The sequence below is a fragment of the Athene noctua genome, chromosome 13, assembly GCF_965140245.1.
Source record: "Athene noctua chromosome 13, bAthNoc1.hap1.1, whole genome shotgun sequence".
In the NCBI taxonomy this organism is placed as follows: Eukaryota; Metazoa; Chordata; class Aves; order Strigiformes; family Strigidae; genus Athene; species Athene noctua.
Window position 1 is genome coordinate 7,236,017 of NC_134049.1, and position 13,864 is coordinate 7,249,880.

General features: G+C 57.4%; 2 protein-coding genes across 4 annotated transcripts; one reads left to right on the forward strand and one right to left on the reverse strand.

The window, feature by feature from the left end:
- The first annotated feature begins 3,192 nt into the window (after positions 1–3,192).
- Positions 3,193–9,258, forward strand: PLIN1 (perilipin 1). Of its 2 annotated transcripts, XR_012634460.1 has the most exons (9): positions 3,193–3,246; positions 4,629–4,827; positions 4,971–5,053; positions 5,391–5,643; positions 5,834–6,051; positions 6,595–6,747; positions 7,431–7,664; positions 8,158–8,647; positions 8,944–9,258. XR_012634460.1 is itself a non-coding variant. In XM_074916916.1 (8 exons), exons 1-8 carry the CDS (start codon positions 3,202–3,204, stop codon positions 8,527–8,529), a joined length of 1,557 nt encoding a protein of 518 aa, XP_074773017.1. In that variant the 5' UTR covers positions 3,193–3,201; the 3' UTR covers positions 8,530–9,258. The 2 variants fall into 2 exon arrangements, 1 of the variants encoding a protein (XP_074773017.1); XM_074916916.1 differs by having other exon boundaries at positions 8,158–9,258.
- A 131-nt stretch (positions 9,259–9,389) lies between these two features.
- On the reverse strand, positions 9,390–13,121 carry LOC141965392 (ras-related and estrogen-regulated growth inhibitor-like protein). 2 transcript variants are annotated; one of them, XM_074916917.1, is made up of 4 exons: positions 12,389–13,121; positions 11,870–11,923; positions 11,341–11,417; positions 9,390–10,789 (listed from the first exon to the last, which is right to left on the reverse strand). In XM_074916917.1, the coding sequence occupies exons 1-4, from the start codon at positions 12,525–12,527 to the stop codon at positions 10,364–10,366; spliced, it is 696 nt and encodes a 231-aa protein (XP_074773018.1). In that variant the 5' UTR covers positions 12,528–13,121; the 3' UTR covers positions 9,390–10,363. The 2 variants fall into 2 exon arrangements, with proteins under 2 accessions (XP_074773018.1, XP_074773019.1); XM_074916918.1 differs by lacking the exon at positions 11,870–11,923.
- Between the last annotated feature and the right edge of the window lie 743 nt (positions 13,122–13,864).

A 13,864-nucleotide genomic window follows, 5' to 3' on the forward strand; every position in this document is an offset into this window, starting at 1 on the left:
TTTATATTGCAGCAAAGGAGAATTAAATCACACTTTTTCTGGACTGTAAGTAGAATAAAAGACTAAATGGATTGCCCAGGAAGGCAGTCCTTAAAAAGAAACTGGACAGACATCTGCCAGTAGTGGTTTAGAGGGTAATGATCCTGCCATAGGGCATGGAAATGAATTAGTTCCCTCTTCAGCCCCCTCCTAGACCTAAGCGTAAAGATACCTAATAGGTCTTTGGGGATCTGGCTCATCCCCTCACCGTGGTCTACTAATGGGTATGGAGCAGACTGTGGAGACAAGGGTGTGAAACTGCTTCCCTGCACCCAGCTGATCCCGTGAGCTCTAAATATTGTCTGCAGAAACGTGAAGTATTTCTGGTGTGGGGTGAATCCATGGAGGGGGGTGGCATTGGTGCCCTTGCACTGTAGAGCCCGGGGCTGGCACAGCCTTTGTCCCGGAGGAAGGGGAGGGGAAGAGCGAAGGTGTTAGTAGCACAAAGGCTGTGTTGTCTGTTGATCCGGACTCCAGCCAAGGCAGAGAGAAGGTTGGCATGCCCCCTGCACTTTTAGCAAGGCCAGCACGGCTGCAAAAAGTCTCAGTGCCAAGAGAGCAAACTTTTGAGCAGGCTGCTGCCCTTTGTCCCGCTGTCTGGAGAGCAGCGACCCACCCCGCCACCGAGCTGGAGGCAGCCCAGCACATTCATATGCCTCTACACCCAGCTAGCCGGGCAGGCCTGCGAGCTTTGCAGAGCCCCTCGCTGGAAGCAAACTCCAGGCTCTTTGGGAGGTATTTTCCTCCCACTCATGGCTTTCCCATGTCCCTGGGAAGCCTCCCACCCCCACGTACGAGCAGCGCAGGCAGGAGCAGGGAGCCACGAAGCTATGTTGGGTGCACACCTCTGTGTCCTGCACAGGGGTGCTGGGCAGCTGCGGGTGTTTAAGGACTTGGCTCTGTTGCTTGGGCCTCCACGAATGCCGAGCTGCATGCCAGGGGTCTCTCCGACTCGTGCTGGGCAGCCAGGACACGCAGCATCCTTGTGTCAGCAGCCTGCCTGCATCGCTCACCTGCACTCACCCCCTCGGTCATTGCTTTGTCCTCTCTGCACCATGTCCTCGTCTCATCGGTGTGGCTCACCCTTGGTCTCCATAGTCTATAACCAAAACCTATCATAGCTCCATACAGGTGGTGTTTTCTTTCTTTTCAATCAATACCACAAACGGATTTTTTGTGATGTGAGTCTGCAGAGTGCCTCCCGCACAACGAGGCAGGTTGGCCACAAAAGAGCAGCAGTAGTGAGAGCGCTGCCAGCAGGTCAAGGGGAGCAGTTGTTCCTCTCTGTGAGGCCGCATTTGGGGAATCATGTGCTATTTGGCCCCACCAGCACAGAAGAGATCTTGACTAGAGTCCAGCAGAGGATCACTGAGAAGGTAAGACATTTCGGGGCATGGAGCACGTGCTGTACCAGCACAGGCTGGAGCACAAACTCTGCTCAGAGGTGCACAGAACAAGGATAAGAAATGGCAGGCATCAAACTGCAGCAGAGAAAATTTCAGCTGGACGTAAGGAAAAAATAGTTTATTGTGACTATGGTTAGCACAGGAACTGGGTTCCAGAGAGATGGGAATCTTATCCTTGGAGATTTTCAAGACTGGACAAGACCTTGAGCAGCCTGATCGAGCTTTGAGGGTAGCCCTACTCTGAGCAACAGTTGGACGAGGGGACCTCCAGAGATTGCTCCTAACCTGATTTTTTCTCCATTTCTGTCTACTCCAAATGCCTAGAGCTTTCCTAATGCAGTTTCTGCTCTGACCCTCAGCTAAAAGCCTCCTCGCCAAAACCGTCCATGAATTCTCTTAGAAACTGCAGACTTACTAAGCCAGATTGGTTTATGCAGACTGTGTCCCCCTTGTCTGCCTTCTGCTCCTTATGCTTTGTAAACTTCCCTGGGGAGAAATGATGTTCTTTGTCTGCATTGCATTTCCCAACAGGATAGGATCCTGGTCCTCCACAGGTCATAACAGGGGCTACAGAAATGCAGGAAGGTTTTAATCTCTTAGGAAACCCTGCCCAACTCTTCACCTTCTCCCTGGCTGCTCATGATCTGTGGCTTTTGAGATGGCAAGGTCCAAGGGCAGCTTCTTTTCATCTTCTCTTGATGGAGTGGCATTAAACCCCGGTACATCCCGGCTATGCCGCAGCTTCTGGGCTCTGCAGGAAGACAAAGGAGGGGATTTTCTGCCGTCATCTGTTCCAAATTACGGTGGCTTTCGGGAGCTCTTTGGCCAGTTTCCACCGCAACCCGCCAGCTCCCAAACCCGCGCAACTGGGAGGTGGGGCCTCGTGGTGGTAGTGGCCAGGGCACGGTGCATCACTCTCAGAGGACTCGGGTGAAGGGACAGCGCAGCCACCACCCTCTGCTCCTGCTCTGCCAGGACGGGCTGCCCCTCGGTGAGTAGCCTGTCCCCACCAGCTGCTCTGGGGACAGCTTCATTGGGGCCAGGGGGGTGAGAGCAGGGATCACTCCCTCCCCCTAAATTTCCTGAATTTCATCTGCTGCTGAGAACAGGGGATCCATGCTGGGGGGGAGCTGGAGGTGTGTTTTTAGGTGTCACCCAGCCAGAGGCAGTGGAGATGGGTGTTTTGTGGTGCTTTTGCCCCCATATCGAGCTGGGGCTGCACAGGGACAAGCGCTGGCATTGTGAGCGGGAGGGCTGCGGGGCAGATGTGTGGGAGGGGGATGCTGACCACAGCAGGGCAACTCGCTGCATCCCTACCCACAGCTCCTTTCTCTGCTCCTGTCCTGCCTTCTTACCCCTTCTCAGCCTGCACCTCTCAGCTTGGCCCTTGTGCAACATCCTGGTTGCTCTGATTTTGCTTTACAGTTCTGCCGGTGCCCTTTATCCAGCCTTGTACTGTATCTCTTCTAAACTAGATGCCTCTCAACTAATTTTTTTTTCCATTTTGAGGTGTTAAGACACACTAGGAGGGGAGAGCTGTGTGGAGTCATTGGTTTTACAGCTTAACTGGTAAAAAAGTCAAGTGTTAGGCAATGCCTCATCCATTACGCCCATGGGAGGTGTGTGTCTCAGTCTAGCTCCCAGCCCTGCCATGCTTGGGGGGGTGCAGGAGTGAGTGGGGGGAGCCCAAGCCCAGCCCTGCCTTCACAGCGGGGTCTGCAGCTCCCAAATTTGCTTTGCAGGTGGATGCGTCACAATGACAGTGAAGAAGAATCAGACTCTGCAGAATGGAAGTGCCAAGGTGGGTGTGGGAAGAGGGAGAGGGGTGGGCAGAGGTGTGCCAGGGGCACCTGGTAGCACGTACTGACTCTGCCAGATGAATATGAGTCACATTTCACGCTGTCCCACATGTCCCCCTGTTATCTTTATGATGGATCTTTGCCTGCAATAATATAGGGAAAAGGATCATCATCAAAGGAAAAGGACAAAACCTTTTGCTTGTTTGAAATTAAATAGTTCAGAATCAAGAAAATTAACCCCGAGCTGACACAAGCCCTCAGTGACACCTGCCAGCAGTGCCTGTCCTTCATCTCTGTCCCACTGTGAACCCCAAACCTCCAGCAGTCGTGCTGCTGTGGATGCAGCGCTGCTCTGAACAGCTGGACCCCCCTCGGGCTTTGTTAGAGGGCTGGCTCCGTGTCAAGCCAAAATTAGCACAATATACTATAATACAATGTAGTTTTTCTCAAACCTGCAGACTCACAGCCCAGTCATGGTCACAAGTAGGACATGCAGCCAACATTTGCCTCTTGCCTGCTGGTGACCAGGGGAACACTCAGCTTTTTCTTCTGCTCTGTCCCATGCAGCCCAGAGAGCTCTTGCCTCATGGCTGCTGTGATGAGGCAGTGTTCCTCCCCTGCGGCTGCAGTGTCTCTTGGCTGGCTCACCTCACCATGTGGGCACTGGGTGACAGCAGAAGCAGAGGGTTGGAGCTTCACATTTATCCTGCTCGCTCAGCTTTGAGGGACTTACCTCCAGCCGTGCTCTGGCACTGGCAGCACACACAGGTGTTGGCTGTACTGGTTTATACTGGTATCCCATATCGCCCATGCTAGCAGAGTGTGGGGATGTGGTGCCCTGCTGTCTCAGAGAGCTCTGGTGCTCTCTTCTTACAGCAGTGGCTCCTACCAAATGTCCTCCTTGTCTGCCCTCAGGACAGACCCGTTCCTCTCCCCTTCTCCTTTCCAGGATCTGTATCTTTTATTTGTGACAGTGGTGACAAGACAGGCAGGACAGAGGTGCCACATAGGCACTGGTCTTTGCTGGTCCAAGGACAGGAGCAAGGGCTGGGTCAGATGGAAGAAGCAGCAGAGCAGGAGAATCAGAGGGTGCAGCCAGGGAATCGGGCTTGGGAGATGAAGGGAGTGGGCACCATCACCCCCCCGACAGTGCCTGTGGTGTCCCTGCTCCTTCAGCGGCAGCAGCCAGCCCGCTTGTCCATGGCCATGCCAGACACAGTGTAGCTGGGAGACCCTCGATGGGGTTCAAGAAATGCCCTCCTCCTCCAGCGCGAGCTGAGGTCCTCTGTGGTCACTGCAGCACACTGAATGCCACCGGTGTGCGGACCAAGGGGCGTTCCTCGGGGAAGGGCTGTTAGCTAACCGACGCTCATCCCACACGCAGGAGAACGTGCTGCAGAGGGTTCTGCAGCTGCCAGTGGTGAGCTCGACCTGCGAAAGCATCCAGCGGACCTACGCCAGCACCAAGGAGGCCCACCCGCTCATGGCCTCGGTGTGTGAAGTCTACGAGCGGGGCGTGCAGGGTGCCAGTGCCTTGGCCATGTGGAGTGTGGAGCCCGTGGTGCGCAGGCTGGAGCCTCAGTGTGAGTCCATCCGCCGGGGGGGGACACGGCAGCGGGGAGCCCGCCAGAGCCACCCTTGGTGGGACAGCGCTGGCACTAGCACGTGCCTAGCACAGGCTGGGAGCTTTTCTTACCAACCCACCCCGTGCTTTTGACCAAGGCAGTCGCTGTGGCTAACAACCTGGCTTGCCGGGGCTTGGACCACCTGGAGGAGAAGATCCCTGCCCTCCAGTACCCTGTCGACAAGGTAAATCACAGGCAGGACAGTCTGGGACCCCCCAGCCCCTCTGCAGAGCCCACAGCACATCTCCTCTGGTCTTGTTTCTGGACGGTGATGGGCTGCTGGGGGAGAAACAAGACAGCACCTCCAAGCAACAGCTCCTCCAGGGGCTCCTGCAGCCCAGGGGATAGTTGGGGCGCTCCCAAATATAGGTCAACAGTGTCCTGTGTCCCATCCCTGCCAGCTACCTGCAGCCCAGGCTAGCGAGAGCTGTTATGCCCTCCTTGGGGCTGGTTACCAGCATGACCATGGGTGGGATCTCCAAGCACACCGGCAGGGCTGTTCTCCATCTCTCTGCCTGCAGCTTGCATCTGAACTGAAGGGCACCATCTCCTCCCCGCTCCAAAGTGCCAAAAGCACCATTGGCAACTCCGTGGATAAGATCATGGAACTGGCAGCGGAGGGCTTCGAGGCCACCAAGAGCACGGTGGAAACGACGGCAAGGTACACAAGGAGGAACTCGGTGAGCCAGATGGCAGCTGCAGGAGTGGACACAGCCCTGGGAGGGCTGGAGAAGCTGATGGAGTACCTGCTGCCAGAGGAGGACGAAGAAGCAGGTAGCCTGATGTCCAGATCCCCTCTGAGGGTATCTGGTGAGGGCTGGTTGTATGTGGGGTAGCACCTCACTTGTGGGGTGCACATGGCAGGAGGAAGCCCCTGGATTTTGGTGTAGGGCTGCCGAGGAGGGTTGTCCCACCAGGAGGTAAATCCCCCCCCACGGTTCTGCCTGTGCTCTTCTGCCTTTAGATCAGAAGTCCAAAGAGACACGTGGGTCAGCAGCAAAGGTCTCCCAGCAGCAGCCCAGCGCTTCCAGCACTACCAGTGCTCCCAGTGCTCCCAGCACCCTGGGCCGGATCAGTGCCTTGGTTAGCACCGTCTCCCACCGCGCTTATCAGCAAACCAGCCAAAGCCTCCACCGTGCCAAAGTCAAAGGGCAGGAGCTGGCCACCTGGATCCCCATCCTGGTGAGTGCTAAAACCCACCCGCCAGGTTCCTGCTCCCCCATTCCCTCTTTTGGGCTGATTCTGCTTTTAGACGAAACATTTCAGGCTTCTTGGAGCACGTCCAAGAGCAGAGTGGTGGGTGCTGCTCTTTCCCCCGCTCAGCAGGATGACCTGGGGCCAGCAGTTCCTGCATGTTCACACACAACCTTGTACCATGTCGGTGGGACAAGTTATTTTTAGCCAGCTCCCAACGTATATTGTTGATTTATGGCCTTGCCATAACATCCTTCCTAAAGCACAAAGCCCCCGCAGAGGCCCAGAGAGGATGGGGAGAAGGAGGCACCTCTCCTCTCCCACCCAGCACTGCAGTGAGAACCCCTTCCCCGGCCTGTGCCAAAATCCCGGAGCTCCCAGCTGCCCTTTGGATTTCTTCCCATGTGCATAAATGGGCCCCTCTGCTCCCTGCTCACCCCAGGGCCCCTGTGAGATCCTCAGGCTAAGCAGGATGGGGTGGATGGGACCTGTCAGCTCCCTCCAAGTGGTGGCTTTTCACTCCTCTTCCAGGGCAGCCTGGCCAAGCCGAGTGCACCTGAGGTGCCGCGGGTCCACGGTGATGGGCAGAGCACCACGGCTGGCTGGCTGAGCCGGCGGCAGAGCAAAGTGCCAGAGCAGAAGCAGGAGAAGGCAGGGAAGAAAGACAGCAACCACACCAAGGAGGTATGGCGAAAAGGGGGACATTGAGCTGGGGGTGCCCCAAAACATCCTCCTGTCCATGGACTGCACCAGCATGGGGGGATGTTCCCCCCATACCCTTGAGACCAGCCCTACATCCCTGCTGAACCCTCAGCTGCAGCTTGGAGGAGGCAAGGGGCTGACAGGGGTCAGTCCCAGCAGCCCCCTTCCCTGACTCCCCAAAGCTGGGGGCTGTGGGCAGCCTCTCTGTCAGGCAAGGTCACCCAGGCTTGTGTATTCAAAACTCCTTTGCTGTTGCGGGGTGTCAGCACGGAGCTGCCTATCAAGCCCCTGAACACCCCTGAAAAATCCCCGCCATGCTCCCAGCAGCAAGGGGTGGCGTGAACTGCCAGGGCTGGGAACGGTCCCCGGCGGCTCACTGGGACACGGGGACGGGAAGCGGCAGGTCGGGGTCACTGCCCTTCGCCTCTGCCTGCGGAAGCACAGCCTGGGGCAGAGGGTTCCCGGGGGGCTGGGAATGGGGGAGAGCCCGGACGGGGACAGGGAATGACCCTGCTGCAAGGGGCCACGGTGGCTTTTGCAAAGCAGCAAGCCAAAAGCACTCCCGCTTTGAGCTGTGGAGGGGATGGGGAGCCCAGGGCCACCCCGTCCTGCCCAGAGGGGCCGGCGGGGCCGGGGCCGGCAGCTGAGCTGGTTTCTCTCGGCAGGCAGGCGAAGACCCCGGGCTGGTGGGCAGCGTGGCTCACAACCTGCAAAGCGCCTGCGCCTCGGGCATCTCCAGTGTGAAGAAGGTCCCAGCCGTGGCCTGGGATGCGGCAGAGGGGTTGATCCTCTTCACTCCCCGCAGGCTGTCAAAGGCCATGGAGACGGTGGATGCTCTCGGGGGGACCCTCGTCAGTGCCCCCAAGCATCTGCTGGGCACCCTGTACAGCTACGTGCCGGTGAGTTTGTCCCCAGTTAGATGCCATCCATCTCCCATTTTGGCCAATCTCCTCCCGTGAGCACCCCATAGCTCTGGGCAGTGCCAGGTTACCAGGGCAGGGAGATGGGCAGGACACCTCAGAGCATCCTCCTCCTGAGCATCCCCCAAGCTGTGACAGCGAGTCCCCCCACAGACTCAGCAGATCAACCAGTGGTGGCACCTTCACACGGTTCTTGCCCAAGCTAGGGTGAGACCACAGATTCCTGGAAAAGTGAAAGTTCAGGCTGAGGCCATGTCCCCTCTCCTTTCCCCCACCCCACTGCTCCCCTTGGGCCATCTCTCCACTGCAGCTGCCTGGGGGCTGCAGCCGCTCACTCCCCTCTGCTGGAGACCCCTCTGGGGACATAATGGCTTGTCCTGTGGTCCCCCTAGTTTGGGGGAGACTGTGTAGCACAGGGAGAGCAGGGCTAGCAGCAGGTACAGCCTGGCCAGATGCTCACCCCACCTCTCAGCTCCGCAGGCAGTCAGTGAAGGAAGAGGAGGCAACCAAGGCGAGCAAGCCCAGCCCGGAGACGGAGCAAAAAGAGGAGGATGCCAAGCCTGCCGCTCCCTCCACTGAGGAGAAATCCCAGCTGAGGAGCGACTGGCGGCTGTACCGGGGCCATCACCCCCTCTCCTTCTTGGGGCTTGAGGACCCCCTCTTCCTACGGCACAACCTGTACCGCAGCCCTGCCTTCGAGCCCGAGTGCCCCCTCCCTCGGAAATCCGCCTTTGCCCCTTACAACAGGCGGGTGAGCGAGGGCTCCTACCGCTTCAGCCCCGAGGCCATGTACAGCCGGGCTTACTACAGCAACCTCTACGGTCCTACCTTCAAGAAGGACTGAGCCGGTGGGGAGAACAAGCACATCCCAGCCCCCTCTCTAATCCCCCCACAGCACGCTTTGCCCGGGCCCCTGCCAGCCACTCACGTGCACCCGTGTACCCGGCCAGGAGCTCAAAATGGTAAACATGTCATGGGAGGTCTTCTGGAGTGCATCAGGGCCAGGGTGGGGAATAAAGGCAGCCAAAAGCCCTGTTGGGGGAAGGAGGTGGGACCAGAAAGGTTATGATGTGGAAAGAACGAGACCAGAAAGGAGAAAAAGGGACCAGCCAGTCCCCGCTGAGCAGATATTGTGGACTTAGATGGGCTACACATTGAGAACAGCTCCGAGACAGAGCAGGGAAGAGAGCAAAGCCATCAGACATCACCATAGCAAGCCTGGTTCCCCATCCTTCCCTCCTCCATCCCCCCCTTGCAGGGCCCATCCCTGGACACAGATTGCTCCTCCATGGAGGAGCTGAGGGTTCCCCACCGACCAGCAGGACTCACGAGTTGGAAAGCCCTGGGCACCCACCCCCTGCTGACGGTGGGACGGATGGTGGGGTCAGGAAGATCGGTGAGAACAGGTGGAGCTCCTGCAGCCCCTCTCCCACGGGACTGCCTGGCTTCCCGCAACACCTTGTTGTATCCACTGCAATAATAAACCTTCCCAGCCTGCCACTCTCCCCGTCTGCTCGGCTGCTTTATGAGAGCGAGCCACCAACACGAGGGAGCAGAGTGGAGCGAGACACCCAGCGCAGGGCGTGGGTATGGGAAACTCATCCCTGAACTGCTGCCCCAGGGCTCATGCCCAGCACAGTACGTGTGTTCTCCCATGCCTCAAGTACAAATTCACAGCCCGAAGGAGCTGGAGGCTTCCTGCCAAAGATGATTTATTGCATTTCCAGAAGAACACAGCAGAGAAATCACTGTCTGTACCGACACACAAACTCTCTTCCAACATGCTGCTTTCCCAGGCACACAAGGGGAAGGGTTTGGGGAGAGACAGGGAAAAAAATCTCCCGGCAGCAGGAGGGTTCAGCGATGAGCCCAGCAACCCCTTTCCCCACCTCTTTTCCTCCCCGGGGACATGCAGCCTTGCGGAAGGAGCAGCTTGGGAAGGCGCACAGTGCGATTCCCCATCCTGGGAATGAGCCACGCGCCTGGTTTTTCCCAGGCAGAGCCTGTATGCCTCTCACACAAGGGAAACGGCTGCGATTGCTAAAAGGCTGTGCGAGAGAGGACCACGAGCAGGATGGTCCAAAAGCAAGGCAGGTGGGATGGGAGGCATCAGCCCTCACCGAGGTCCTCTGGGGCTGGCCGGTGCCACTGGCTCTGGACACCCTGACACACTGATGCACACAGGGGAAATGCTAGTGGCTCCCCGGCAGCGAAGCCCCCACCTTGCCAGCTCATGGGTGCTCCAGGGTTACCCAAGAGGCCCCTGACAAGCGTTAAACAGGAATGAGGATCCAGGGTTTGAGCAGGGGGACAGGGAGCCAGGCAGATGTGCAGAAGCAGCATCTCCTCCCTGCCCACCAACAGCCTGGGCAGCTCCTGCTGAAGGAGGTGGGGATGCTGCTGCTTGGAGCTGTGGCAAAATCACCTGGTGGTTTCCAGTGTCGGAGGATGAAGGGAGAAAGCAAGAAGCAGCTAAAAAGCTGGTACAGCAAAGGGTAAAGACTCTGCCCCATCACAGAGTCAAGAGGAAGGCACTACAGTCCTCGGCTGCGCTGGCTGGGTACGGTAGGACACCCAGACCCCAACATGAGGAGAACACACGCCATCTCCACGGGCACCAGAGCAGGAGGCTTAATCCAGCTGGACAGTACAGAAAGAAGCAACACCCACACTGTAGCTCAGAGGGAGTCTGTTCGCTTACGGGCAAACACAGCTGACATGGTCTTGACGATGCCACGGATCCCCGTACCCTTCTTCAGTGCTAGTTTGGTGTCAGGGATGCGCTCAGCCAGTCCATGGAAGACCATGAGGGCCCCGTGATAAGCCTCGGCTGCAGAGACCTCGTAGAAACCACAGTCTAAAGAGAGGGCCAGGAGCCGACCCTCCTCGCTAGACACCTCCCGTTGGTGCTGCAGGTCCCGTTTGTTGCCCACAATGACGATGGGCACCTTCTCCTGGCTCTGTCCCTCCTTGGCTGCCTTGATGAACTGGATTTTGAGGGGCAGGATGTTGAAGCTGGCACGATCACAGATGCTGTAGACCAGGACAAAGCTGTCTGCCCACTGGATTCGCTTCTCCTCTGAGGAGCCCTCCTCTGCGTGCTCCTGGGGAAAGGGAAAAGGAAAGGGTGTTTTATGTAGCTCCCTCCCTCCACACCAGCCTGCTAGCACAGGGTGCAGCAACCCTGAGCCCGTCGGGACAGGGACAGCTAGCAAGTAGCAAAAGGGCAGAAAGAGAAGTGCTGAGGAAGGCAGCAGAGCAGCACCCAGCAGACCTCACCAAGGGGACATGATTTGGGCTTCAACATCACAGTCCTCACCTTATCACCCCGCTGGCAAGCACTGCGGGCTGTAGGTGACAAAAGCGTGGTGACCACAGAGCGGGGCTGCCACTTAGTTACCACAGTCCTGTGCTCTATTGGGGCCGATAATATTCATGCTTGAGCTCTAACATCCCTGACTATTTCTACCCTGCCAGCAATGCTGCTGCCCTGTGCTCTGCAGGCCAGAAGGGTTCGGTTGCCTACAGACCATCGGACACAAGAGCTTTGCTCAGCTGGAGCTCCCAGCCTGTGGTTCCCCATTGGTAGCTTTTAGTAGAGGTTTTATTGTCCCTTGGGTGAAAACAGGTGAAAACAAGAGCAGAGCCCTCTCACCTGGGAATTGGGGACGTCCCAGATGTGGAAGAGAATCTCTCGGCCATCCACGGTCAGGTTGTGGCTGTAGATGAATTCTGCCAAAAAAAAAATCATCATCTTCACAGACCCAAGAGACAGCTCCTTCAACCCAGGTCTCCTCTTCCTGGGAACAAGCCTGTCACATCCACCCTGGGAGACTGTGCTCCACAAGGCAAGGTCCAGGGGCTCTTTTCATACAGCAACAAGCGTATGGAGCACAGTGCCCTTCCAGCTGTGAGTGCCCCAGCCTGCCTCCACCCCAGCGTTCAGTCCAGGCATGCTGGTGCCACCACCTGCCACCCAGCACCTTCTGCACCCCAAAGAAGCAATTCTGGAGCAAAGAGATGGGTCACTGAACAAATACAACCATCGAGACCCCAGGAGCAGGCAAAGGTTCTGGAGAAAGTCAGGAAAGGATGGGAAACAATGAAATCCCACGGGCAGAAGCAGACTCGCCTCCTGATCCCAGTCCCTAACGGGAACCGCCTGGCCCTGGCCTGGCACTCACCCATGTCTCCATACTCCCCAATAAAGCGCCGGGTCAGGAAACGCACAGTCAGAGCTGCAGAGGCAAGGATAAGAATCAGAATAACCCTAAACCTGCAAGATTTTCCTTTTAAATCCAGAGCAGAGTCAGGCACCATCCCTCTGTAAACTCCCACCAGCAGGAGGAACGACCTCTGGCTTTCTCCCAGCCACCAGCAGGTCTGTGAGAGGAGCAGAGGCACAGCGTGAACTGGAGCATCAGCAAACTGCAGCTCAGTGGAAAATGCCTTCCCCAATTGCTTGCCCGCTGCCTACAAGGTTGTGCTCAGCTTCTCCAACTCAAATCACGGCTGCACCCGAAAGCTCAAGCTCAGCCCCATCTCACCAGCTTGCTGCACAGGGCTGCTCTCCAGAGCTTGTTCTCCAAACGCTGCTGCCGTTTTCAGCTTTTTTTTTTTTTTTTGGGGGGGGGGGGGGGGGAGAGAGAAATGGGTCTCCCTGCCGGGGAACTCCCTGCTCCCAGCTCACCATGGGTTCTTACCTGATTTCCCCACACTGCCCGCTCCCATAACGAGGACGTTTGCTTCCATCTTCAGGGCGGGGGGGCCAGGCACCTCCATGAGGGCAGGGTGGTCGGGGGTGAAGCTGGCGCTGCGGCGCAGCGGGAGCCGGAGCCCCATGCCGAGCGTGGCCGTGCCCCGACGGCGGTCCCAGCGCCGTCTGCGAGTCCTCTCCGCGCAGCCGAGGAGGCAGCGCTTCCCACGGCACCCAGGGGACCCGCCGGGGCCATACCCCTCCCTGCAGCTGCAGGGGCGGTGCAGCGGGAACTGCAGGCGGCCAGATGAAAAACTTGGTTATAGCTCAGAACGTCCCAAGCGTACATCAGTGCCGAGAGCTGGCCCTGCCAGCCCCCAGCGCGGCAGGCGGGTGGGAAGCGCCGGCTGGCGGAACCAGCAGCTCCTCAAAGCGCGGCCCAGGCGGCTGCCAGGCCTGCGCCTCAAGCACGTCGTCCCTTGGCAGGGCCACGCAGCCCCTTGGCCCTTCCCCGCGGTGATCGTGGGAATGCCTCAGAGGAGCACTGGAGCGTCCCGTGGGTGATGAAGTGTTGTTTCACAAGTGGTGGAGCATTGTCTCACAAGTGATGGAGCATCTCAGGAGAGATGAAGTGTTGTTTCACAAGTGGTGGAGTGTCCCACAAGTGATGGAACATCATCTCAGAGTGGTGAAGCATTGTTTCACAAGTGGTGGAGCATCTCACAAGCAGTGGAGAACTGTCTCACAAGTGATGGAGCATCTCAGGAGAGATGGAGTCTCTTGTGACTGATGGAGCATCTCAGGAGAGATGAAGTGTTGTTTCACAAGTGGTGGAGTGTCCCACAAGTGATGGAACATCATCTCAAAGTGGTGAAGCGTTGTTTCACAAGTGGTGGAGCATCTCACAAGCAGTGGAGAACTGTCTCACAAGTGCCGGAGCATCTCAGGAGAGATGGAGACTCTTGTGAGTGATGGAGCACTCACAAGCGGCAGAGCGTTGTCTCATGAGTGGTGGAGCATCTCACGAGTGAGGAAGTGTTGTTTCACAACTGATGGAGCACCTCACAAGTGGTGGAATGCTGTTTCACAAGTGGTGGAGTGTCCCACAAGTGATGGAACATCATCTCAAAGTGGTGAAGCGTTGTTTCACAAGTGGTGGAGCACCATCTCACAAGTGATGGAGCATCTCACAAGCAGTGGAGAACTGTCTCACAAGTGCCAGAGCATCTCAGGAGAGATGGAGTCTCTTGTGAGCAATGGAGCGTCTCACGAGTGATGAAGTGTTGTTTCATAAGTGGTGGAGCATTGTCTCACAAGTGACAGAGCATCTCAGGAGAGATGGAGTCTCTTGTGAGCGATGGAGCGTCTCACGAGTGATGGAGTGTTGTTTCACAAGCGGTGGAGCACTGTCTCACAGTGCCGGAGCATCTCGGGGGCGATGGAGTCTCCTGTGAGTGACGGAGCGCCTCCGGACCCCCCTGCC

Bases quoted from the DNA above. Each gene is read 5' to 3' on its own strand.
- LOC141965392 (XM_074916917.1), bottom strand. From the start codon at position 12,527: ATGGGGCTCCGGCTCCCGCTGCGCCGCAGCGCCAGCTTCACCCCCGAC. The intron at 11,924-12,388 runs GTAAGAACCCAT...TTGCCTCTGCAG, and splicing joins GGGCAGTGTGGGGAAATCAG to CTCTGACTGTGCGTTTCCTG. The intron at 10,790-11,340 runs GTGAGAGGGCTC...CCCTTTCCCCAG, and splicing joins GGGACGTCCCCAATTCCCAG to GAGCACGCAGAGGAGGGCTC.
- PLIN1 (XM_074916916.1), top strand. From the start codon at position 3,202: ATGACAGTGAAGAAGAATCAGACTCTGCAGAATGGAAGTGCCAAG. The intron at 4,828-4,970 runs GTGAGTCCATCC...TGACCAAGGCAG, and splicing joins GCGCAGGCTGGAGCCTCAGT to TCGCTGTGGCTAACAACCTG. The intron at 5,644-5,833 runs GTAGCCTGATGT...TTCTGCCTTTAG, and splicing joins AGAGGAGGACGAAGAAGCAG to ATCAGAAGTCCAAAGAGACA.